Source organism: Nicotiana tabacum, chromosome 7 (genome assembly GCF_000715075.1).
Source record: "Nicotiana tabacum cultivar K326 chromosome 7, ASM71507v2, whole genome shotgun sequence".
NCBI classification, from domain to species: Eukaryota; Viridiplantae; Streptophyta; class Magnoliopsida; order Solanales; family Solanaceae; genus Nicotiana; species Nicotiana tabacum.
The window spans coordinates 41901300-41927296 of record NC_134086.1 but is presented as its reverse complement, the minus strand read 5'-3'; the positions used below and the strand labels follow the sequence as shown (position 1 = coordinate 41927296).

The 25997-nt window shown below is 37.9% G+C and overlaps 2 protein-coding genes across 3 annotated transcripts; one reads left to right on the top strand and one right to left on the bottom strand.

Annotated features, from left to right (window-relative positions):
* Positions 1-459: 459 nt before the first annotated feature.
* Positions 460-5247, bottom strand: LOC107826286 (uncharacterized). 2 transcript variants are annotated; one of them, XM_075256766.1, is made up of 3 exons: positions 4852-5247; positions 2400-4209; positions 460-2311 (listed from the first exon to the last, which is right to left on the bottom strand). In XM_075256766.1, exons 2-3 carry the CDS (start codon positions 3408-3410, stop codon positions 2258-2260), a joined length of 1065 nt encoding a protein of 354 aa, XP_075112867.1. In that variant the 5' UTR covers positions 3411-4209; positions 4852-5247; the 3' UTR covers positions 460-2257. The 2 variants fall into 2 exon arrangements, with proteins under 2 accessions (XP_075112867.1, XP_075112868.1); XM_075256767.1 differs by having other exon boundaries at positions 4852-5240.
* Positions 5248-7101: 1854 nt separating this feature from the next.
* On the top strand, positions 7102-7395 carry LOC107787884 (monothiol glutaredoxin-S2-like). The gene has a single exon (XM_016609499.2). The coding sequence runs from the start codon at positions 7102-7104 to the stop codon at positions 7393-7395; it is 294 nt and encodes a 97-aa protein (XP_016464985.2).
* Positions 7396-25997: the final 18602 nt, after the last annotated feature.

Genomic DNA, 25997 nt, shown 5'->3' with positions numbered 1-25997 from the left:
TATATGCCAACTCTGCAAATACAAAGACCACTTAACACTGCATTTACTCTGCTATTAAACATTAAATAGTAATTTGGTGTAAACAAAATAATTTGGTTAGAGATACACAAGTATCATAATTAAGAGCTCAAGCGGTACTCTATCTTGCAAAAAAAAAACACAAATGCACAAAAGTTATACTATATCAATTCTGTTCCAATATATCAAGCACCTCTCTAAACTCCTAGCAAGACTTCATCACCAGTTTTTAGCCATAGATATAGTTGCTCTATCAATCGCTATCAAAAACGAGGGTCTCATCAATTTCTACATCTTCTAGTCCTTCATCATCCTCGACTTCCACTAATTTTTTGTAGATAAAAGGAAAAGCAAAAGGTAAAAGTGTTAGTATTTTGACATAACAGATGGTAGCATACAACTTTATAAAAATAGTAGTAGAATACTATAACTTACCTGATGATTTCTGTTTTTTGTTAGAGGGACCCGATTCACTTGTATCTCTTAAACTCCTAACATCAGTGAATGATTCATGTGTAAGATCATTCTAATATGGTGTAAGCGGCACCGTCCTAACAACATCAATATCATATAAATTCTCTTCATCAAGCCAAGAAGGATCTTCCTTTTCAGTAATCCATTCATCATCAGAATCAACTTCATCTACTAGAACTGGATCAAACTTTTGCAATTTTCTTTTTATGCTCCTTTCTCTCAGTCTAGTATTGTACCTCACATAAACGAGAGCATTTAATCTATGATGCTCAAGTCTATTTCTCTTCTTAGTATGAATCTAGTGATAAGTTAGGATTTTAAAGTGTTTATGTCCCTACTTGCCTATGCTTTGAGTATAAATTGATACAAAAATAGTCCCAAAATGCTCACAAGTTGTGCTTGATTGCAGGGTTGATTGACAAAGTGACGAAATGTCAAAGATCGGCTCAAAAAGGAGTGAAACCTGCTCAAGTATCAAAGACCAAGAGAAGTGAAGAAAAAGGGGACTAGTGCGGACCGCGTAACAATGACCGCGGCCGCACTAGGAGGTTCAGAGACTGGACATTTTCAAGCTTAAGGTCACACGGCCGCGGTAGGATTCACGCGGCCCGCAAAGAAGTTGCGCGGCCGCACTCCTGCTCTGTGCGGTCTGCGTTCATAGGATTCAGCAAAGGGCATTTGTCCTCACGCGGTCGGCGGTCACGTCTGCGCAGACCGCGCCAGTTGCCTTCGTGGCTGTGGTACACTCCCACGCGGTCCGCATCCCCCAGTTCAAGTCATCAAACAACTGAAGCCCAAGAGCCAGTGCGGCCGTGGTCCATTTTGTGCGGCTCGCACTGACCCTACAGGGGTATTTTTGTCCAGTTTTTCCAGCCTAGTATAAATAGAACATTTTACTATTTTTTTAAGGGAGCGGTCAGATATGAGAATAGAAGAACAGTTGCGCTTGGTGTTGTAGCCATTTTTGGCATATTTTCTTCCCATTAACAATAGATTATTGTATTTTCTTCTTAGTAATTAATTAATATGTGCAGTTCTTCATCTATTTCTTCAATTTCTTCTTTAATTATGTGTAGATAAATCCATTAGCTAGGGTTGTGGCTCAACCCTAGTGTGGGTAATTGATGGGTGTTGCCATCTAGGATTAGATTGACTATGAGTGTTTGTTATTTGGGTTGATTTTATGATTTAATTTAGAATTGGTGGTTGCAAACACTGATTCAAGCTTTGTGGGTTTAACTCTTCTTGAGAAAGTGAGTCTATGACCTCAAAATTGACACAACAAGGAATTGGGATGGACTCATGAGAAATGATAGTCCCAATTAACAGGTTAAATCTCGAGAGAGTAATCACCCTACTTGAACCCTAGTTGCTTGGTCTAATTTGCCAACCCAATTGGTCTCGAGAGAGTCAGTTGGGCAAAATCACTCTCTCTACCGAGAGGTGTGAGAGTGGGTAAAATTGTGCAACGGTTATAGCATAAGCCCCAAATAAGTCAATCGAACCTAAGTAATATCTACCCGTCAATTAGCCACCAAGGTGACCCTAGTGCTCTTCCTTCCCATTAATTATAACTTAGCAATATTCTCCTAGCATAATCTAGCTTTAATCCATAGTTTTATAATAGTAGTTATAAATACAAAAACTCAAAAGATGCTTGAAGTGACATTAGAAGCACAACCGCAACTCTAGGCTAGACAGAAAATACAACTCCACTACTAGCTCCCTGTGAAAATTCGACCCCGGACCTCTATTCGGGTAAAAGCTATTGCGATCCGCTCTTCCTACCATAGTGTAGTGTCGAGTCGGCAGCGATCATCTAGCAAAAATCAGAAAACTTACATTAAGTTAAGCTATCATAAACAAACTAACAATAAGAAAATTTATGTAAAAGTATAAACGCTTACCGACTCGAAGGTGCTCCAATTTCGTTCACAACCCGAGGAGCTGCAAGTGAGACTCAAGACACGAATTGCAAATTTAGTCAACTCTGGAATCTTCCCGCCAAAGCATATCCACCAATCCATAGGAGATCTCACTTTCCTAGAATCCATACCTATCTGACATCCAAAATCCCCTTTCAATTGGTCATATGAATCTAACTGAACATCCACTTTAAATCCCTCTTCATAATCCAACATTCTTTCCATACATTGGTACAAACTTTGTTTGACCTCAAAGTTAATAGAAAATCTTTCCTCAAATCGCAATTGCGGATTCAAATAGTACCCTGCAACATGAAGTGGACGACACAGTTGGCGAGTCCATCTATCATCAATTCTTTTCCAAATGGGAGCATATATGTTTTCAGTATATCCACAATTCAAGGCTATTTTTTCCTTATCCCTATGTATCAAATCATACAAATATCCCATGCATGGTTTTTCCTCTGAATCTACTTCTCTCAAAACACTCACTAAATGGGCAACACTTTTCACACAATAAGCAATATATGGCCAAAATTTTTGATCAAACAGAACTATGGCTCTCGCTTTCACCCCCTCGTGTTTCTTAGCCCAAGCAGATTTATTCCAAGCTTCAGAAGAAAATATAGATCTAAGAGCTTGTTTTTGCTTTTGAATGCTTTGAAGTGTGAGATATGTTGTAGCAAAGCAAGTAACAGCAGGACGAAGAAGTTCATGATTATTTGTAAATGATCTCATTAAATCTAACACCCATGTATGTCCATAAATAAATCTCACCACTTCTTTTGCTTTTGTAAGTGTGTCTTGATGCATTTTTAATTTTCCTAACAGGTCAATCCAATGCGCTGCACATGGAGTCCAATAAATATGAGGCCTAGTTTTCATTATTCTTTTTCCAGCATTAATAAAATTAAAACCATTATCAGTTACTATCTGCACAACATTCTCTTCTCCAACTTCATCTATGATCTTATTTAAATGCAACGCAAGCATTTCACCACTTTTTATAGAGTCTGATGCATCAATAGATCTCAAAAAAAAGTACCCGCGGGACTATTAATTAGAAAGTTGATAAAACATCTACTTTTTCCATCTGCCCAACTATCGGACATAATTGAACAACCATATTGCTTCAAGATTTCTTATGTTCATCTAACATCTTGTTAATATTTGTAACTTCATCTTTTAGTATCCAAGTTCTTAGCTCATGCATTGAAGGAGGTACAAAACCCGGACCATAATTTGCAACTCCTTCAAACATTGACAAATAGTACGGATCATTTGCAACATTAAATGGTATACCACTTGAGAAGAAAAACCTACCAATTCGCTGACAAACTTCTTTTCTTTCCTCTTTTTTCCATTTGGAGTTCAAAGTAGCTTGTCTTGCTTGAGTACTAACAAAATCATCCAGCGGACCTCTAGCCTTTGGAGGCAAATTGCTCATAGTTGGAGAAGAACCTGATTCACCATTCATGTTACCACTTCCTGTTGCAACAACTCGCATTTCTTCCAAAGTAGCCTTTCTCATGATTTTTACATTTTGAAGCTTTAGTAATGCTTTCTTGCATTCTTCAGCTACTTCATCCGGTACCTTCGGACAAGGCTTTATCCCTTTGTGGGTGCCTGCTAAATGTTGCTTCAATCTGTTAATTGTGCCGCTAATTTGTTGAGTACAGAACTTGCATCGGAAGTATTTCTCATCTGGGATCATGATTGAATATTTCCATGCAACATCTATTTTCCTTGCATTTTTAGAGCCCTCTTCATCCATTGTAACGTTTTAGCTTACCTACAAGTAAAGTGAGATAAGAACATGTAAATTATTAGAAGAAAATCTACATACAACAGAACATTATTGAACTTCAAATTTCATAAAATTCCTTTACCAAGGGAGAACATTTTTTGTTTCCTAATTTTGCGTTTCTTTATTTCGTTATTTGAATTTTGTACAATAGATAAATCTGAATACTTTTAGTTCTTTAAAAATTACGAATTTGGGATCAAATTGGTACAGAAAGCTGAAGCAAACATGACAATACCCACAAATCATGGCAAATAACTTTGAATAGGCTTAAGTGTACTGTTGGATTAAGAATTTCAAACAAGCAAATAAAGTAAAATTTTTACAGTAAAGCACCGTTGGATTAAGAATTCCAAACAAGCAAATAAAGTACTGTTGGATTAAAATACAAAAAGAATATTAAATCTCAACCAGTAAAATTTTTTTACCGTAGGAGGCTAGGAGCACATACAATTGGAAGAACCACATATGAATCTATGAAATACCGATTATACAATTACAATAGAACAAGAAAATCAGATTCAAGGATGGATAATCTCTACTTAAACTATTTGGAAAGGAAGTGTAGATGGGCATAAAGCAGAAAGAAACAAAAAAATCAAAAAAGTAATAAGAAAGATTAAGTTATACCTTTGGAGTTGTGTACTTAATGTGAACAGAGAAGTCAACACCGTAGGGTTTTTTTATTTGCTTCTGGTAAGTCTTGTGCGGGTAAAAGTGAAAGGGTTGAAAAAAATATTGGGAATTGTATAAATTGTTCCTAATTTGGCTAAGTTCCATAGGGCGTAAGTCCCAGAAGAAAGCGTGCATTTTGCCCCAATGTATAGTGCGTACGCCCGAAAGAACTTTGCCTTTTTCTATCGCCCTGGTGCGTTTGCAGTGCGCCCCCGCCTCAGGACTCGCCCCAATAACGCCTTTGAAAACACTGGTCGTGACCAAGAAACCATCGATCAACCTAATTATGTGTCGCTCAAGAAATGTCCGACTTATCAATTTATCTGGTAACTAGCACTGACATGTGCATGAAAAGGAGTTGAAGATAATATCCTGGACCTCAAGGTTTGTCTCCTTGTTATGTACTATAGTTTTTCTTGTTAGTAAATTTTTCGATTTATTAACCGATGCATAATTTGCTTACTATATATAGCTGAATATCTTTACACACATTGTTTTCAGCAATTGTTCCCAATATTTCAAGTTATTCAAACAATTAGTTGCAATACAAAATAAAAATTAAAAATAAGCTTTTATTGTTTTTGTTGGAATATACAAGCTTGATAACATAATCATATCTGTTTAAATATTGACTTCAAAATATAAATTAGACAAAAACACATAATCTTAATAACAATTTAAGCATGTGGTCATTAATGTCATTACAAAAATTCTTTCCTTTTGCATTTCCATATATTTGTTGGTGAATTGGATTCGAATCATTATTTGTTGGACCACAAAAAAGTTTCCAATTGGATAAATCCAACTTCCCTCTCTCCAACTCAGCAGATTCTTCCTGGAAAAAGATAAATCATAATTAAATAATTACTCTGATCAAAACTTAAACAAGATTATCTTAACCCGACCCGATTCCCTAATCATCCCTTTCTAACTTCTAATTTTGCTAACTACAATCAAAGATCTTAAACCCAAAAAAGGAAAGAAAACATCATGTAGTCCACTTTCTATTCCTCTAAGAAAAAGATATATAATGGGAAAAATTAATAGTATTAATTAATTTCGGAGCAAAATTAAGCAACATACAAAAGATGATGGGTCAAGTCATGGGGCACCGACATTACTATTTTGATAAACAAGAATAATTAAGTTGATAATAAAAGAAAAATGGGGTAAAGTGATTTAAATTAATGATTTGTCGTATCAAGCAAAAGAGAAAAGCCGCAGTATTGACACGTCTCTATTTCCGTATGCAAAGAATCGTTATCGTGCAACATTAAACCTTTTTTTTTAATGTAGTGCCAACATAAATTATCCATCACTATCAAAATTGGTGATCTCATGTAAATTTTGGAACCTATCCAAATATCTTTCCAATAGTGTGAAAGTTACTTATCATTCCTTGAGGATTCACGGAAATTTTCTTAACAAGGGGAAAAATTTATTCGTACATTATATTTACACCCACTCTAAATTACAATATTTTTTTTAAAAGAAATACAATACAATTTATTGTCATAGCCAAGGGTCTATCGGAAACAGTCTCTCTGCCCTTTCAGGGTAAGGGTAAGGTTGGTACATCCTACCTTCCCTAAACCCACTTGTGGGATTATATTGGGTGGTTGTTGTTGTTGTTGTTGTTGATGTGTAATAAAAGGAAATTTAATATAATAGTTTCGAATCACTTTTTTTATTAGTATGGGATATTTACGCCAACCCTAAATTACAATATTGTTTTTAGAAAAAAAGCAATACAATTTATTGTCATGTGTAATAATATTAATAGTTTCAGAATTACTTTTTTGGATTGGATTTAACTTAGATATATGCACTGAAAAAGTAAATACCATTACATTATTAATTTTTCAAATTATTAGTTCCACTTGTTATGATAGTGTGAAGTGTATAAAAATTGTTTTTGCAACCTCAGCAAATCTATTTTCTTTTTTGGCAACCTCAGCAAATCTTTATTCCTTTTTTTTTTTTTTTTGCAACCTCAGCAAATCTACACCGTTAAGGAATTCTATAAATATCTCATTGTTCCTTCGTTTTTCCTCACCTCAAAACTCAACGTCCCTACAAAGAACCACAAGTCGCTAAAAACCTCAAACAACATTCACTCCACTATATCCTTAACCTTCCACATTTTCTCCCTCTTTTTTCACGTTCAAAACCCTAAATATTTTCCAAATGGAGAGAGTAAGCAGAATGGTAGCTGAAAAGCCAGTGGTGATTTTCAGCAAGAGTAGTTGTTGTATGAGCCATACAATTAAATCATTATTCTGTGATCTCGGCGTTCACCCTGCAGTTCACGAGCTAGATGAGATGCAGAGAGGCGGCCGAGAAATCGAAGCGGCGCTTTCGAGGCTCGGCTGTAACCCTACGGTTCCCGCCGTTTTTATCGGCGGTGAACTGGTGGGTGGTGAAAGTGAAGTTATGAGTCTTCACCTTCAACGCTCCTTAAAGCCAATGCTTAAAAGAGCTGGAGCTTTATGGGTTTAAATTCATTAATAATTTATAAAAATCGATATATACTCGACTTCAATAACAATAATAATAATATAAGCTAGAGGTGGACATTAATTAGTTACTTTTGGCAACAAAAAGAAAAGAAAAAGAGTGTGTGTATGTGTGGGTGTAAAGTAAGAGTGCGTAGCGTTGTGCTGCAATTTTCTTCAGCTAACTAGCTATATAATTATGGAGTGATAAATAATGTGTTCACTTCTACCTCAGCTTCTCGTTTTGTTATGTAAGCTGTGATCTCTTTTGCGAATAAATCTCAGTTTTTATTAATTAATAGTAGTACTGGCTTCTAGTTATTTTTCTGCCTAAATAATTCCTAATTTAGTCGTTGTTGACTTGTTGTTTAATTTCTTACATTTCAACATATACAGTTGTTAGTCATGTGCTTATACATCAAATTTTGTACGTTAATGGTGATGTTTTTACTCTCTTACCGTATCTTTTTTCTTTTGGCGCTCATTTAATTGATGGGAAGATAGATGCAGTAACTTATTAAAAATGCAGTCAATAACTTGTTTTAAATATATAATGAACTAATTAAGATGTTAATTTTATTTATATCGTTAATGTATATAATTTTAATTTATAGATTATATACGGCATGAGAAGCAAATAGTTCAAATTAAATTGAGCAATAACGTAACTTTTTTTCTTGCAAAATCTAAATTAAAGGAAAGCTTTGCCACACCAATAATAGTTCTACTATATATGATAGAAGAGAATATCTAAGACGCGAATGGTTGCATGCATGCTACTATTCAGTGGCATGCAAAAGACTAAATATTTCCATGTAATTTAATCACTGGCATACGTCTAGCAACTTAGTAATCGGAATAAACGTGTTCTTTGAAAAACTTGTATCGTTGATATTAATATTGTCATTATCGTCGTTATTTAAAATCTTAGTGTCGTTTAATTGAATGAAACGGTAATCATGCATGAGACTTGAGAAACATATCGAATCAGTTGATGAAGGTGATAAGAGGTATATCAATGCTGTTTATAATAGCTTTTAGATAGTTTCAAGGGACTTGTGTCACTTTCCTCCTATATGACAATTGCAGCAAATGATGTTGTGTGCTTCATTTGGAGAATGGAATAAATATATGAAGATTATATTCCATCCTTTTTTCCTTTTCTGCTAAGGCTTCACGCAAAATTGATGCCCCCACTTAAATAGAAAATAGAATGTGTAAATCGCATCCATGTAATATTGGGGATAAAGAAGAAAAATGCTTAAGAGTAGATAGGATCTAATATTTACAAAACATTATACGTGTGAGTATGTATGTATGCATTAAATTCATGTTGAAATGAAAAAGAATTTCACGCTTTATATTTGAATAATGAGGGTTGTGTATGATCAACCTAAGATCAAGTGGGGAGCCTTGTCTAAGGACAAACCCCGGGAGTTGGGATAGAAGCTGAGGAATATAGAGAAGAGTAGTGGGAACACGAATAGTATGTTTACAAGGACATTGACTTGTATCAGGGACACAGCTAGAGAGATGTAAATTAGGGGTCTCGAAGGGCTACATTAATTTAGTGGACACAGAGGAAAACGGTGGTAAAATGGAGAGGTCCAAGGTAAAGTAAAAACTAACAAGGCAGCATACTTGAAGTTAATGGAGAGCAAAGACGAGCAAGAGAAAGGGACGAATATAAAGTGATATAATGTGGCGAAGAAGGAGATGGAATTAGCGGTTATGGCAGCCAAACCAACGGCGTTTGGACGTTTTTATGAAGAATTTGAGGCCAAAGGTGGGGACAAGAAGATATACAGGTTAGCCAAGGCGAGAGAGATGAAGGCCCATGATTAGACTAAGTGAAGTGCATCAAAGGCTAGGAAGGTAAAGTATTGGTAGAAGAGACACATATTAGATAGAGATGGCAGACATATATCCATAAACTCTTGAATGAAGAGGGGGACAGAAATATCATATTGGGTGATTTGGAGAACTCCAAGAGTTATCGTGGTTTTGGGTATTATAAGAGCATATAGGCTGAGAAGGTTTAGGGGGTATTGCGTAGAATAACCAAGAGAAGAGCGACCGGTTCAGACGAGATCCCTGTAGAATTTTGAAAGACTGCGGGCAGAAAAGGCTTGGAATGCTCACTAGGTTGTTTAGCGTTACTTTTAGGACGTCGAGTATACTCGTAGAATGGAGGTGAAGCACGATGATAATTGTCACGACCCGATCGTGATGGCACCTATCGTGAAACTAAGTCAGCTGACACAATACCCGAATCAAACCATTATTCTATAAAGGTCATTTTTAAGTCATTAATTAACAAGAAATCTCATAATATAAGTCTAAATAACCAGTGCGGAATGAATACACAAACCCGACATTGGGGTGTCACAAGTCACGAGCATCTACTAAGATCTGAATACAACGAAGAGTTCTAAAAATATACTAAAAACAGTCTAGGAAAGATAAAAGGAAAGAGAGCAGGGCTACGAACGCTGGGCCGCTACCTTGCTAACTCCGATGAACCTACCACTAAGTAATCAACACCCGCTACCGGGTTCAAAAATACCTGAATCTGTACACAAGGTGCGGGGAGTAATGTGAGTACGCCAACTCAGTAAGTAATAAGAGTAAATAAAGACTAAGCAGTAAGAAAATACATAATCCACGTCATAATACCATAGTAAGTACAGTGTGTTTCTAAAACAGTATATATATCAAATCATTTCGTTAAAAATCCAGTTTTCGGTAGAAATTATTTGAAGATGTGTAAAAATCCATTTAAAATATCTTTTAGCAGTTTTCAAACAAATGATGAAATAGTGAGTAGAAATGATGAAAACATAGTCGGCCTCTCGGGCAAAAACTCACTCATATACAGCCCCTCGGGCAAAATATCAACAGAACCAGCCGCTCGGGCTACCTCACAATCACTCGTAATCAGCCCCTCGGGCAACAACATAAATCAAAAACAGCCCCTCGGACAACATCACATCACTCACACTGGGTACTCGCGCTCACTGGGAGTGTTTAGACTCCGGAGGGGCTCCTAAAGCCTAAGTGCTATAACAAGTCATCTCATAGCATAATCAATCAGGCCCTCGTCCTCACATAACAAGTCACCTCGTGGCATAATAAATCAGGCCCTCGGCCTCTCATATATAGCAAATCATTACAACATGATGCGGCGCGTAGCCTGATCCCATGATATCCTCACAACACAAGCCCTCAGCCTCACTCAGTCAGAAACCTCTCAAGCCACTCGGGCTACAGTAAAATAGGATGCTTAGTCGAAATATCATTTTATCAAAACGGAGTAAATAAGACTGAGTTATGAAATTAGTAAAACATAGCATGACTGAGTACAGTTATCAAATTAAAACAGCGAGGAATTTCAGTAAAGAAAACCCCTAAGGGTCCAAACAGTTGGCACGAGGCCCAAATATGGCATCCAGCCCAAAACATAGTAATACTTTCCAAAATACAATAATACCCCTAAGGGTCTAAACAGTTGGCACGACCTCACGCTCGTTATCTAGTGTGTGCATCACCTCAAAGTAGTGAAACGATGTGAAATCCGGGGTTTCATACCCTAAGGACAACATTTACAATTATTATTTACCTCAAACCGGACAAAAATCTACACCGTGATGCCCTTGCCGCTCGACTCGGCCTCAAATCATCCCGAATCTATCCAAAATCAGAATCATATCATCAATACATGCTAAAGGAACAAGGCACACACGAAAATTATCAAATTAAATTAAAATTCCCTAAATTGGCCAAACCCGACCTCCGGGCCCATGTCTTGGAATCCGATAAAAATCACAAAACTAGAATCCTTATCCTCTCACGAGTCTATACATACCAAGAACATCAAAATCGGACCTCAAATGGCCCCTCTCCCCAATGAAAACTCTCCAATTCCAAGCCCTAATTCTCCAATTTTCAACCCTTAAATTTCAAATAATTACATGATTAAACAATGGAAAATCATCACATATATGAGTATTAGGGCTCAAGCCACTTACCTTACTGATAAACCCTTGAATTCCTCCTCAAAATCGTTCTCAAAAGCTCCAAAGACGACTTAAAATGGTGAAAAATAAACCAAAATTTGTGAAGTCCACAATTTGTACTTTCTGCCCAGGGGTACCGCATATGCGGTAAAAATGTCACTTCTGCGATGCTGCACCTGCGGAAAATCCATCGCAAGTGCGGTTCCCACTTATGCCCTCAGAAACCGCTTTTGCGATCACAACACTGCACCTGCGGTCTCGCAGGTGCGCCCCATTATCCGCACCTGCGCCTCCTGCCTCAGCTTTTCAAAATCCCGCATCTGCAATTCATCTTCCGCATTTGTGAACATCGCACATGCGGTTCCCACTCCGCAGGTGCGGAAATATCAGAAGTAGCAGCTTCAGCTGCCTTATTCCTCATCCAAACTCTCCGTTAACCATCCGAAATCATCTCGAGACCCTCGGGACCTCAACCAATAATACCAACAAGTCATATATCAACACACGAACATAATCGAACCTTCGAAATACTCAAAACAACGCCAAAACACCAAATCAACCTAGGATTCAAGCCTAAGAACTTACGAACTTTTCAAATTCCACAAACGACGTCGAAACCTATCAAATCACCTCAAAATGACCTGAAATTTGCACACATGTCACAAATGATATTACGAACCTACTTCAATTTTCGAAATTCCAATCCGACCCTAATATTAGGATTTCCACTGTCGGGCGGAAAACGCCAAGTTTCCAATTTCTCTAATTCAAGCATAAATCTACCACAGACCTCCAAATTCCATTCTGAACACGTTCCTAAGTCCAAGATCACCTAACAGAGCTAACCAAATCATAAAAATCCAAATTCGAGATCGAATACTAAAAAGGCAAGACTGGGTCAAACCTTTCAAATTTAAAGCTTCAAGCTGAGAATCATTCTTCCATGCATATTCCGATTAACTTGAAAGCCAAAACCGACGATAACATAAGTCGTAATACATCATAAAAGGCTAGTCATGCCCGAGAACTGGCGAGCGAAGTGCAAATGCTCAAGACGACAGGTCGGGTCGTTACATCCTCCCCCACTTAAACATATGTTCGTCCCTGAATGTGCCCAGAGTTGTTTCAAAAGCCATCAAATCGCCTTGTAACCTCACTATGCACATACTCGGGGGTGATCCCACATCACCCCATCCCATATAGGTCCGATAGCACAACATAACTGAAATTTTGCAATCCAACCAAGCCCATAAACCTTAGAACCAAATTTCCACTTCCGAAATTATCATAAGATCAGAATCTCACATATATACACTAAATAAGTTCGAACAAGCTGTATCAAACCATATCCATACCCAAGATGCAATTACATGATATACCACATAACTCAGATAGACATAGCGATAACTTCTAATCACAGCAGTTGCTCAAAACAACCGAATACCGATAATAAACCTCTTATAAAATAAAGCCCCGTTCCAACAGTTTCGCATATTGCCAATGATGAATGAAACACGCAGAAAGTCTTAATCATTCCTCAAATCAACCATTCATGAAGCTCCCTCTCTTTGGCAAGGACCATAGTAAATTTCTAAGCCGAACATCGATATTACCCTTCCAACATGCAGAAATCGAATTTGATAGTATTCATTCTAGATTCCAACGACCTCATCTCATCCAATACGGCTACTCTAGTGACATGACACATCGATACAATCTCAAGCCACAACCCGTGCAACCCGTGCACCAATAAGCAACAGTCCAAATATACTCAAATCATGGAAAGTGACTCAAATGAGAGAGCTGTACCGCAAGCTCACCAGTACTACCACAACACGATACTAAGAATTCATCACACACCGTAGAACTAGAACACACAAATTTAACCTGGAGTATCATACCTCCACATAACTTCGCTACAATATGCGACCCTATCCAAACATTGGCCCACATGTAACACCTCATGTCACCATGCTCAAATTCAACTACTACGCGCAATTTGATACCTAGTACCAAAAGCAAATCATCATAACCATGGAAAAGCAACTGACATGATACCATACAAACCCGAATGGACATAGCCAATATGTCATCCACCGAGCAATACCCAATACTCTTCCCGCTTGAAATCCACTATGAGACCCTAATAGAACAGCACCATATGTGCATATAACCAACAAATCATAACACCTCGCAACACGGAAAGGTAAATCATAGATCAACCCAGAACACTAATATGTTCAATAATAATCGAATCAACACATCTCTCAACAATAGCAACTCGGAGTCAACAAAGCCGACTCGATGCAGAACACACATCCATATAGGCCTACCAATGAACCCCTTATCAAGGAGCTCCTGAAGCTGCTCCTTCAACTCCTTTAACTCTACCGGTGCCATACAATACGGTGCCCGACACCAAATCAATACCGAAATCAACAACCCTATCTGGCGACACGCCCGGCAGCAGGAAACACATCCAGAAAATCCCTCACCACCAGAACTGAACAATGGTAGGAGTCTCTGTACTGACATCCCTCATGAAGGCCAAATAAGAAAGACAACCCTTCCCTACCTTCCGCTGGGTCTTCAAAAATGAAATCACCCTACTGGGAACATAATCCGTCGAACCTCGCCACTCAATCTGTGGCATCCCCGACATAGCCAATGTCGACGTCTTAGCGCAAAAGTACAGAATAACATGACATGGAGACAACCGGTCCATACCTAATATCACATCAACATCTAACATACTAAGCAACAAAGGATCCACTTGGGTCTCCAAACCCCCAATAGTCACCACCCAAGGCCGATACACGCGGTCCACGACCACGACATAACATGTTTATGAGAACTCCAAGTCTCCAAATCCATATCGCACATGAATCACCATATCTGATCCCAACTCCACTGCCCGAATATATACACACCTCTAATACCCAATCATTCCACAAGGGACACTCCTAAAATTCTTCGGTGCTATCAAGCAAACTAGAATACCAACAGTCAATCAAACAAGAGAGTGTCGCAATACTAATGATGTATTATTAACTCAATCACATTGCCCTTTCCGAAATGTATGCCCTCTTCAAGCCACACCAATTAGCAATATCATTTGCCTAATCATCTGAAACTGCCCACGCTGCCTAAGAATTTATGATCTTCCTTTCAGAACTGAACTATGACCTTACACATGCCAATCTCAACCCTATACCACTTACCGCATATACCATGTCATCCTATATGAGAACTTCATAATCCCTTCCGAGCCACAAGAAACTACATACTCAACTAGCCAAGAACTTTCCATTTGATCCCATCTAGAAGAAAATCACTATACATCACATGCTCATCACGCCAGTAGAAAATATACACCTCTAACCGTGGTAGAAAACCATCAAGAACTCTCTGAATCCCATTTGCACAAAACCAAATCATCAGGATTGCATCCTTTTAGCTCATCCAAGCTACGCAGGTCACCAAAAACCCAAGACATTGCCACAAGACATCTGTAGAAACTCATTACCTCATAAGCACCCAAAGAACTAATCATATCCCTTACCATGCCGATCCGGCCTACTACCAAGATGTCCTATTTATCCCAAGTTTCTTCTGATTTACCTTCGAATTGATACTTCTCCTTGCCATGCTACCGCAGTCCTCAACCCAGATTCACTACACGAGACTCAAGCATAAAACTACACCGTCTAAGGCTCATAAGCCGTTGAATACTCTCTTAAATATCCCCAAAAGCACCACATTCGAAACACTTACCCTGAAGAGACTTCCTGCAAATCTAAAGCCATTACCTTCACCTTCCTGATACTGATTGTAGAATCCATAATGATATAGAAATGCCACAAGTCTTGACATCCTCCAATGTAAACCTCAGTTTCTAGTCAAATACACATCATGAAGGTCTCCAGTCACTACATGTAAATCTTGAATCATTTAAAACCATTCTCGGGAGTCATCTACTCTACTCAGGTTTCAATTAAACTGATCAAATGAACCGAACGACCTATACCCCATTAGCACTCTAACACCCTAGAAAGTAACCCCACCTTAATGAAATCAAATGATTTCCTACTCCATGCACCGCACATCCTTCACCAATAATAACTTAAGTCATTCTGTGATTCTCATACGCCCATAAAGCATAACATAACCTTTATTAAAATTTCTTTTACTCGAGCCATCCTTGATCTCAACCCCTGCAAGCCACAACTGATTCACTAATATACCTCAAACTAAAACCAATACAACACATAATCGTGCAATCAACTAATCAATAGCGGACTCCCCCACTTGGCTCAAAGTCATAGGTCAAAACACACAAAAATCACAATGCCCATACTGTTCTATTGCCATAATACCATGGTGAGTTTAAACTAAATCCTTCATAAGCTCATGCAACACAAACCACCTAGTACTTCAAATCATTTGCAAATCTCACATTCATCCTCGTAACAGTCAAGCCCACACTTTTAAGCGATCCAAATTCAAATTGTAACACATATATTTCACTGGTAAAAGATGTCTATCAATATAAGGATCACACAAACTTCAGAACATTCCGCAGGAGATAACCCACATGCCTCGCCTCAACTAACATCTCTTCATACTCTTCTACTGTCATAAACATCACGCAATCACTTAATCTTCCTGAGTCTGAACTCATATCGTAACATGAAATCTACTCCACTCACCAACTAAACAACATGAAAAGATTCTTCACACACCCATATCTCAGGGCTATACATCAAATCAAAATGGAATCAAGCACCAAATAGTGTTTTCTTATACTCAAGAAGACCCTTCTCATCACATTCAAATCATACGAACACATCTCGCAGTCACATCATACTCATCACATAGTCATCTAGTCATCACTTCCACTAATAGGGACACTACCGAACATATAAATCCAGAAGCATGTGCTCACACAATCAACGCCTCAGTGCTCAAGCTATAGGCAAAACCCGGCCTCAAGTCCTCTAGACTGGCCCAACATCAACACACAGAAATCATATTTCGCCCTTCGATCAGGGAATCACAAGTCGTCGATGCACAACTGATACCGAGCACTCATGCGCGCATATGAACGCGTGAAGGAATTTCAAGAGTTACATTAAAGGCTGAATCAACGAGGCATGATAAGAATTCAAAAATGTGGGATTTCCTAAAGGTTCTACAGCCTCTCGAAGATAAGTACAGATGTCTCCGAATGGATCTGCGAGACTCTACTAAACTTGTTCATCACTCATGAGACCTATGTAACCTAGGTTCTGATACCAACTTGTCACGACCATAAAACTGACCCGGTCATGATGGCGCCTATCGTGAAACTAGGCCAGCTGACACAAATCTCGAATCAAAGCATTATTCTATAAAGGTCATTTTAAGCCATTAATTAACAAAAAATCTCATAATATAAGTCTAAATAACCAGTGTAGAATGAATACACAAGCCCAACATCGGGGTGTCACAAGTCACGAGCATCTACTGAGGTCTGAATACAATGAAGAGTTCTGAAAATATACTAAAAACAGTCCAGGGAAGATAAGAGCGAGGAGAGCAGGGCTGCGAATGCCGGGCAGCTACCTTGCTAACTCCGATAAACCTACCACTGAGTAATCAACACCCGCTACCGGGTTCAGAAATACCTGAATCTACACACAAGGTGTAGGGATTAATGTGAGTATGCCAACTCAGTAAGTAATAAGAGAAAATAAAGACTGAACAGTAAGAAAACACATAATCCACATCATAACACCATAGTAAGTATAGTGTGTTTCCAAAACAGTATCAAATCATTTTGTTAAAAATCCAGTTTTTGGTAGAAATCATTTGAAGATGTGTAAAAATCCATTTAAAACATCTTTCAACAGTTTTCAAACAAATGATGAAATAATAAGTAGAAATAATGAAAACATAGTCGGCACCTCGGGCAAAAACTCACTCATATATAGCCCCTCGGGCAAAATGAATCATAAACCGCCCCTCGGGCAAAATATCAACAGAATCATCCGCTCGGGCTACCTCACAATCACTCGTAATCAGCCCCTCGGGCAACAACATAAATCAAAAATAGCCCCTCGAGCAACAAAATAAATCAAAAACAACCCCTCGGGCAACATTACATTACTCGCACTAGGTACCCGTGCTCATTGGGGGTGTTCAAACTCCGAAGGGGTTCCTACATCCCTTGCATTATAACAAGCCATCTCGTAGAATAATAAATCAGGCCCTCAGCCTCACATAACAAGCCACCTCGTGGCATAATAAATCAAGCCATCGGTATCTTATATATCAAAAAACAGTACAATATACTGCGGCGCGCAGCCCGATCCCATGATATCCTCACAACACAAGCCCTCGGCCTCACTCAGTCAGAAATCTCTCAAGCCACTCGAGTTATAGTAAAATAGGATGCTCAGTCGAAATATCATTTAAAGTATCAAAATGGAGTAAATAAGACTGAGTTATGAAATCATTAAAACATAGCATGACTGAGTACAGTTATTAAATCAAAACAGTGAGGAATTTCAGTAAAGAAAACCCCTAAGGGTCCAAACAGTTGGCACGAGGCCCAAATACGGCATCCAGCCCAAAACATAGTAATACTTTCCAAAACACAATAATATCAAATAGTTTTCAATTAAATACGCGACATAATAGTCATACGGGACGGACCAAGTCACAATCCCTAACAGTGCACGACCCCACGCTCGTCATCTAGCATGTGCGTCACCTCAAAGTAGTGAAATGATGTAAAATCCGGGGTTTCATACCCTCAAGACAATATTTACAATCATTACTTACCTCAAACCGGACAAAAATCTACATCGTGATGCCCTTGCCGCTCGAGTCGACCTCAAATCATCCCGAATCTATCCAAAATCAGAATCATATCATCAATACATGCTAAAGGAACAAGGCACACACGAAAATTATCAAATTAAATTAAAATTTCCGAAATTGGCCAAACCCGACCTCCGGGCCCATATCTCGGAATACGATAAAAATTACAAAACTAGAATCCTTATCCTCTCACGAGTCTATACATACCAAGAACATCAAAATCGGACCTCAAATGGCCCCTCAAATCCTCAATGAAAACTCTCCAATTCCAAGCCCTAATTCTCTAATTTTTAACCGTTAAATTTCAAATAATTACATGATTAAACAACGGGAAATCATCACATATACGAGTATTAGGGCTCAAGCCACTTACCTTACTGATAAACCCTTGAATTCCTCCTCAAAATCGCTCTCAAAAGCTCCAAAGCCGACTAAAAAGTTGGAAAATGAACCAAAATTCGCGAAGTTCACAATTTATACTTTCTGCCCAGAGGTACCGCATATGCGGTCAAAATGTCGCTTCTGCGATGCCACACCTGCGAAAAATCCATCACAGGTGCGGTTTCCACTTATGCCCTCAGAAACCGCCTCTGCGATCACAACACTGCACATGCGATCTCGCGGGTGTGCCCCACTATCCGCACCTGCGTCTCCTGCCTCAGCTCTTCAAAATCCTACATCTGCAATTCATCTTCCACATATGCGATCATCGCACCTGCAGTTCCCACTCCGCAAGTGCAGAAATATCAGAAGCACCAGCTTCAGCTGCCTTATTCGTCATCCAAACTCTCCGTTAACCATCCGAAATCATCCCGAGACCCTGGGGACCTCAACCAATAATACCAACAAGTCATATATCAACACACGAGCATAGTCGAACCTTCAGAACACTCAAAACAATGCCAAAATACCAAATCAACCTAGGATTCGAGCCTAAGAACTTATGAACTTTTCATATTCCACAAACGGCGTCGAAACCTATCAAATCACCTCCAAATGACCTATAATTTTGCACACACATCACAAATGACACTACGGGCCTACTCCAATTTCCAAAATTCTAATCTGACCCCAATATCAAGATTTTCACTGCCGGCCAGAAAACGCCAAGTTTCCAATTTCGCCAATTCAAACATAAATCTATCACAGACCTCTAAATTCCATTCCGAACACGTTCCTAAGTCCAAGATCACCCAACAGAGCTAACCAAATCATAAAAATCCAAATCCGAGATTGAATACTAAAAAGTCAAGACTGGGTCAAATCTTTCAAATTTAAAGCTTCAAGTTGAGAATCACTCTTCCATGCTTATTCCGATTAACCTGAAAGCCAAAACCGATGATAACATAAGTCATAATACATCATACAGGACTAGTCATGCCTGAGAACTGGCTAGAGAAGTGCAAATGCTCAAGACGACTAGTCGGGTCGTTACAATAATGTTGTACAAGAATGATTTTTATATCCAAAATTATAATAATTATAGGGGAATCAAGTTGTTAAGACACACTATGAAAGTGTAGGAGAGGGTGGTGGAGAGATGAGGGTCAGGAAGAGCGTATCTATTTTCGAGAATCAATTTGAATTCATACCAGAGCGATCAACCACAGAAGCTATTCATCTTATAAGAAGTTGGTGGAGTGGTATAAGGAGAGAAATAAGGATTTGCACGTAGTGTTTATTGACCTGGAAAAAACATACGACAAAGTCCCAAAGGAGGTTCTACGAGGGTGTTTAGAAGATAGAGGTGTTTTGGTATCATATATTAGGGCAAATAAGGACATATATGATGGAGCTAAAATTCAAGTTAAGACAGTGGCGGAGACTCACGACATTTTTCAGTCATGATGGGGTTGCACTAGGGATCAACTCTTAGCCCTTTCTTATTCGCCTTGGCAATAGATATATTGAAGCTACTTCAATGGAGGTACCATCTTACACCCGGTACTTTCATGCCGGAATGCGTCTTGAGTGAATTAATAGAAACGGAGAGTTTAAGGATCTTTACAACAATAATGATGAGTTAACGCAGGTATTACGTAAGTATCGTGAGAGTTAGGAGACTTAACGAATAATAGATGTTATAACCCGTACTTTTGGGGTAAAACTAGGAGTACTTAATAAGATAAGGCGGTCATGTTTTAAGTTATTTAAATATATAATATTAGTATGTTAATTTTTAAAGTCAAGCAAATGGTAAAACAAAAGTCTACAAAATTTGTCACAAGATACGTTCATAATCTTACTGAAATCTGGGTCTACTGTCACTAAACTTTTACCTCAATAAACCCGTATTTATGGGGTAGTACACCTACCAAATTAAATATCTACGAGTCTAGTTTCCAAATCATTAAACCCTTTGACGATACGATATTGGAGTAGAGAGATATTCACATTTTTGCAAGACTGCGCAGGCAACCCCTATGGGACCCACTTGGACGGTGGCCGACCTTCACCTATTTTTATCTCATTTTTGGGATGAGATTTGCTCATTTTTCGACCTCCTCCAATAATCACACTCTCCATACCCTTCCAAACAGTTCCACCAAGGCTCCAAATAAATTCCAAATAAATATATCATAATCCAACATCAAGTTAGCTTAAAGAAGAAAGAACACCTCTACAAGATTATGTTGTTGCATTAAGGATTGTTATGAGCTAAGAAAATCTTGGAGTATGAATTGTAGTTTCTGTGAAAGATAAGTATATTATATCCTTATTTTTTCTTAAGTTTAATTCGATGTTGGTGAGATTGTTTGAAGCAAAATACTACAATATAGCATTAGAATAGCCTATGATATGGTTGTTGTTTTGTTGGGTTGTTTTGAGGTGATAATTAAGATTGGTGATAGCCGAAAATTGTGGAAAATAACTTGATTATGATATGGTTTCTATTTTTATGTATGTCTATATGTTTATCAAGTGAATTGATGAAAGAAACATATGAAACTTAGAGATTGGAAGTTAAGACTAAGGTGTTTGTGCGTTTGTACTATTTTGCAAGGGTTTTGAGCTAGGTTTTGATCTGATTTTGTTAGAATATCTTGGATAAGTTATTGTTGATGTTGTTGCTATTATTTTGGTGCTGGTTTGAGTTGGATGTAAGTGGAATTTTATAGGAAAAATATTGTCTGATTTTCTATAAGTGTCCTACTAGCTTATAAGCATGTTTGTAAGTTCTTTTATGGAATTAACTACAAGTTTTACTCTCTTAATGTAGATTGAAGCCTTTGGGATAATATGCGTTGAGTATTTAAGTAAACGACGTAGGTATATTAAGGCTCATTTTTTTCTTTCTTTTGGCATGATCTACAAAGAACGTAATTACAATGTCGTTACTTCAAAAGGAACTCTATTCTCAAGATTACAGCTTATGAGCCTCATTGTTTCATATTATTATAGGTCATAACTCTTATTGTTCTTTGTCGGTATCTCTTCCTGCCTTGATAGCCTTCGATATTATGTCTTTTTATAATCCTTGTTGTCTCTCGGACAATAGATACTGACTCAGTTATAGAATGATAATTAGAGGATAACGACCTTAAGTCACTCCGATCGAATCCGTAAGGCCCTTCAGAGTCATTGCTTGCATTGTGTGTGTGTGTGTGTGTATATATATATATAGTACATCTTTCATACTAACAACCGGTTTCTGGGGCACTGTGTTTCATGCCCACAGGTACAAATAGAGATTCAGATGATACCTTGCAGTAGGTGACTTGACTCAACTGAAGGTTGTCATACTCCCTTCTTCCGGAGCTGTTTAGTGAGTTGATAGGTATAGTGGTTGTATGTATATACATAGTTGGGTATGTCAGGGTCTTGTCCCGACCTTGTGGTTTTTATGTATTCTCTAAAGGCTTGTAGAAAGATGTTATGTGTATTGATGGTTATATTATCTCCTTGATTGTGGTTAAGTTTAGTTCCATGTGAGTGAGGTTGTTTGAAGAAAAATACTACAAGATTGCATTGGAATAAGCCAAGATATGACAACTATTTTGTTGGGTTGTTTTGAGGTGATAAATATAATTGGTGATGGATGAAAATTGTAGAAAATAACTTAATTAGGAATTGGTTTGTGTTATTGTGCATGTCTATATGTTTATCAAGTGAATTGATGAAAGAAACATATGAAACATGAGATTGAAAGTAAATATTAAGGTGTTTGTACGTGTGTACTATTTTGCAAGGGTTTGATTTAGGTTTTGATCTGATTTGGTTAGAATATCTTGAATACATTATTGTTGATGTTATTCCTATTGTTTTGGTGCTGGTTTGAGTTGGATAGAAGTGGACTTTTATAGGAGAAATGTTGTTTGATTTTCTATAAGTGACCTACTAGCTTAGAAGCATGTTTGTAAGTCCTTTTATGGCATTAACTACAAGTTTTACTGTCTTAATATAGATTAAAGTCTTAAGGAAGATATACATTGAGTCATTAAGTAAATGATAGAGGTACGTTAAGGCTCACTCTTTCTTTCTTTCGGCATGATCTACGAAGAACCTAACTACAACGTTGTTACTTCAATAGGGAACTTTATTCTCACCTTATTGTTTCATATTGTTATAGTTCATGACTCTTACTGTACTTTGTCGGGATTACTCCCCCCCTTGATAGCTTTTGAATCTTATATCTTCTTATGATCCTTATTGACTCTCGGACAATTGATACAAACATAGTTACATAATGATAAAAGGTACGACCTTGAGTCACTCCGATCAGATCCATAAGGCCCTTCAGAGTTATTGCTTGCATTACACTTATATATATATATATATATTTGAACTGCGATGTAGTCGGCCGGGTGTCGCACTTATATCTACACACCGATAGAGGTGATTTTGATATTACTGAGTCCTATTAAGGCTGGGCACGTCCGAGTCCTCTTCGAGGCTGGGTACGTTATGTTATGACATGATATGGCCCTCAAAGTGGTTTGATACTATATTATATGTCCCTGTTGAGTGGCTTGATTTTTACAAATATGCATATATACCCATGATTCTGACTGTGTATGCCTTCGGTGGCTTGTTATAAGTTTTAGGTTGACTTCTGTACTCTTCCTTTATATTCCATATTTTATTTATGTATGTTACGTGCCTTACATATTCAGTATATCTCTCGTTCTGACTACCCTTTGCTGGGCACTACGTTTTATGCCCGTAGGTGCAGATAGAGATTCAAATGATACCTTGCAGTAGGTGACTCGGCTCAGATAAAGGTTGTCAAGCTACCTTCTTCCAGAGCTATTTAGTGAGTTGATAGGTATCGTGGCTGTATATATATATATATATATATACATAGTTGGGTATGTCAGGTCCTGTCCCAATCAGATGTTGTTGATGTACTCTCTAGAAGCTTGTAGACATTCGTTTTGTATATAGTAGTCTTGTGTGGTTTTATCGGTCTACATAGTGGACACGTTGTGTTTACATTGGCCTTGTCATCGTTGTTGTGTATATATATTATATGCTGGGCATTTTCTGTGTGCAAGAAGTTTTTTCTTTTGATCAGGTAATCACTCATTAGAGGTCTTGTCGACCCACGTATGGTTGAGTATATTACTTGTATCAAGATTTGTATGCTCGGAACACCGGGTGTCGGCCACAACCCAAGGTTGGGGTGTGACAACCATGATGCATATTTTTTTAAAGATGACAAATTGTTGATTGACAAGATGTAAGGCGGAGTTAACGATAGGCTAGAGGTTTGGAGACAGCCCTTCGAGTCTAAAGGTTTCATGTTGAGCAAGACTAAAATGAAATATTTGGAGTCAAAATTCAGTAATGCGACTCACGAAGCAGATGGATAAGTGAGGCTGGATACACAAGTCATCCCCAAGAGAGGAAGTTTTAAGTACCTCGGGTCAGTGATCCAAGGTAAAGGGGAGATTGATAAGGATATTACACATTGTATTGGAATGGTATGGATAAAATGGAGGCTTGCATCGGGGGATTTCAGTGATAAGAATATGCCTCCAAGTCTTAAAGGTAGGTTCTACCGAGTGGTGGTTAGACTACTATGTTGTATGGGGTAGAGTGTTGTCCAGCCAATAATTCTTATGTCTAGAAGAGTTAGCGAAATGAGAATATTGAGATAGATGTGTGGGCATACTACGATAGATAGGATTAGGAACGTATTTATTCAGGATAAGGTAGGGGTGGCCCCTGTGGAGGATAAGATCTGGGACGCGAAGGTGAGATGATTTGGGTATGTGAAGAGGAGATGCACAGACACACCAATGAGGAGATGTGGGAGTCTAAGTATGGTAGGTCTCAAGAGAGGTAGAGGAAGGCCGAAGAAGTACTGGAAATAGGTGATTAGGCATGATAGGATATGACCCATGATAGGAGGTCGTGGAGGTCGAGAATTAGGGTTGTAGATTGGTAGGTAGTTGAGCGTACTTCCTTTCTTTTCCTTACCAGTAGTTTTGGTATTGGTCTTAGTTTTGTCCTACTTTTTGATTACTATTACGATCTCTTATTACTTCTGTTATTGCTACTATCTAGCTGTTATTACTATTTCTTCCCATGACTTTACTGTTGTATTTCTTTTCCTTACTGGTGTGTTTATGCTTGACTTGAATCGGCGAGTCTATCAGAAGGTCTCCGTATACTTTACCCCCCAAGACTCACTTGTGGGAATATACTGGATATGTTGTTATCCGTGTGTGTGAGAGAACCTGCTCTGATACCAATTGTTAGTTTGAGAGCATTTATGAATTACTAAAGAATTTGGTTCTTTATCTTACTCTTTAAACGTAAAGTAAAATAAGCAGTAATGTAAAAATAATAATTTTTACGTGAAAAATCACCCGGCTCAAAAGGTGCAAAAATCACGATATACTGCATAGGATTTTAAACTTCTACTTCATTAGAACAATGAGACAAATGTATCGATTACAAATTGTAAATCAATACTCTCCAGTACTCCTACTAAAACTATTTGATTTACAAGTTACTCTAACTTGTAAAGTAAACACTCACTCCAACTCACTAATTATTTATGACACTTTGATTACAACTCGATTTCTTAAAATACATTTACTAGACTGACTCTAGAAGAACACACCACTGGTACTCGACTAGAGTGTGTAAAATGTAGTTCTTCATTTGATGTGCAAAAGGATAATCTCATCTGTCCAGAAGGATAGTATTTAAATGTCTGGACTCCAAGATCTTCTAGGAGTCCTATGCGTAGTCAGCTTCTCGTTTGATAGGACTCCACTGTTCTAAGGACTTCATAAGTCTTGGGACTCTTATCTCTCACTTATGCATGTGTATCTTCTTTTGCAACAACCTTTACCATGTGTAGCACCCTTCTTCCACCAAATTTGGACCTGATAAATTTGAGATAAAGTTACTGTCTTGCAAAGACGCACATTCATCATCCTTGAGGAGCTGATCCTTAACCCTGAGAAGATGGTTCTTCGAGCAATTAAGCAGCTACGTTGAGGACATGGTTCTTAGAACATTTCATCTAAACAAACTTTGTTAATTATCAAAACTCAATACTCAACATTATTGTTGTATTATATTCGAATAATGAGGATTTAGAAGAGAAAGGGAAAAAATAAAATAGCTAAATACAAGATTTCTGTTATATACATTATTGGCTTAAAAATGATAGTATATAATGCATTTTAAATATTTGTGTTACCCACATCACATATTATTAATTCATCTCATTATAATGGAAAAAAATTTAAAAACAAAAACTTGACAT

What these genes read in the sequence shown, in the direction of transcription:
- LOC107787884 (XM_016609499.2), top strand. Translation starts at nt 7,102, where the DNA reads ATGGTAGCTGAAAAGCCAGTGGTGATTTTCAGCAAGAGTAGTTGTTGT.
- LOC107826286 (XM_075256766.1), bottom strand. Translation starts at nt 3,410, where the DNA reads ATGCTTGCGTTGCATTTAAATAAGATCATAGATGAAGTTGGAGAAGAG. An exon ending in ATTGGAGCACCTTCGAGTCG is followed by an intron (nt 2,312 to 2,399) that starts GTAAGCGTTTAT and finishes GATTTTTGCTAG; the next exon opens with ATGATCGCTGCCGACTCGAC.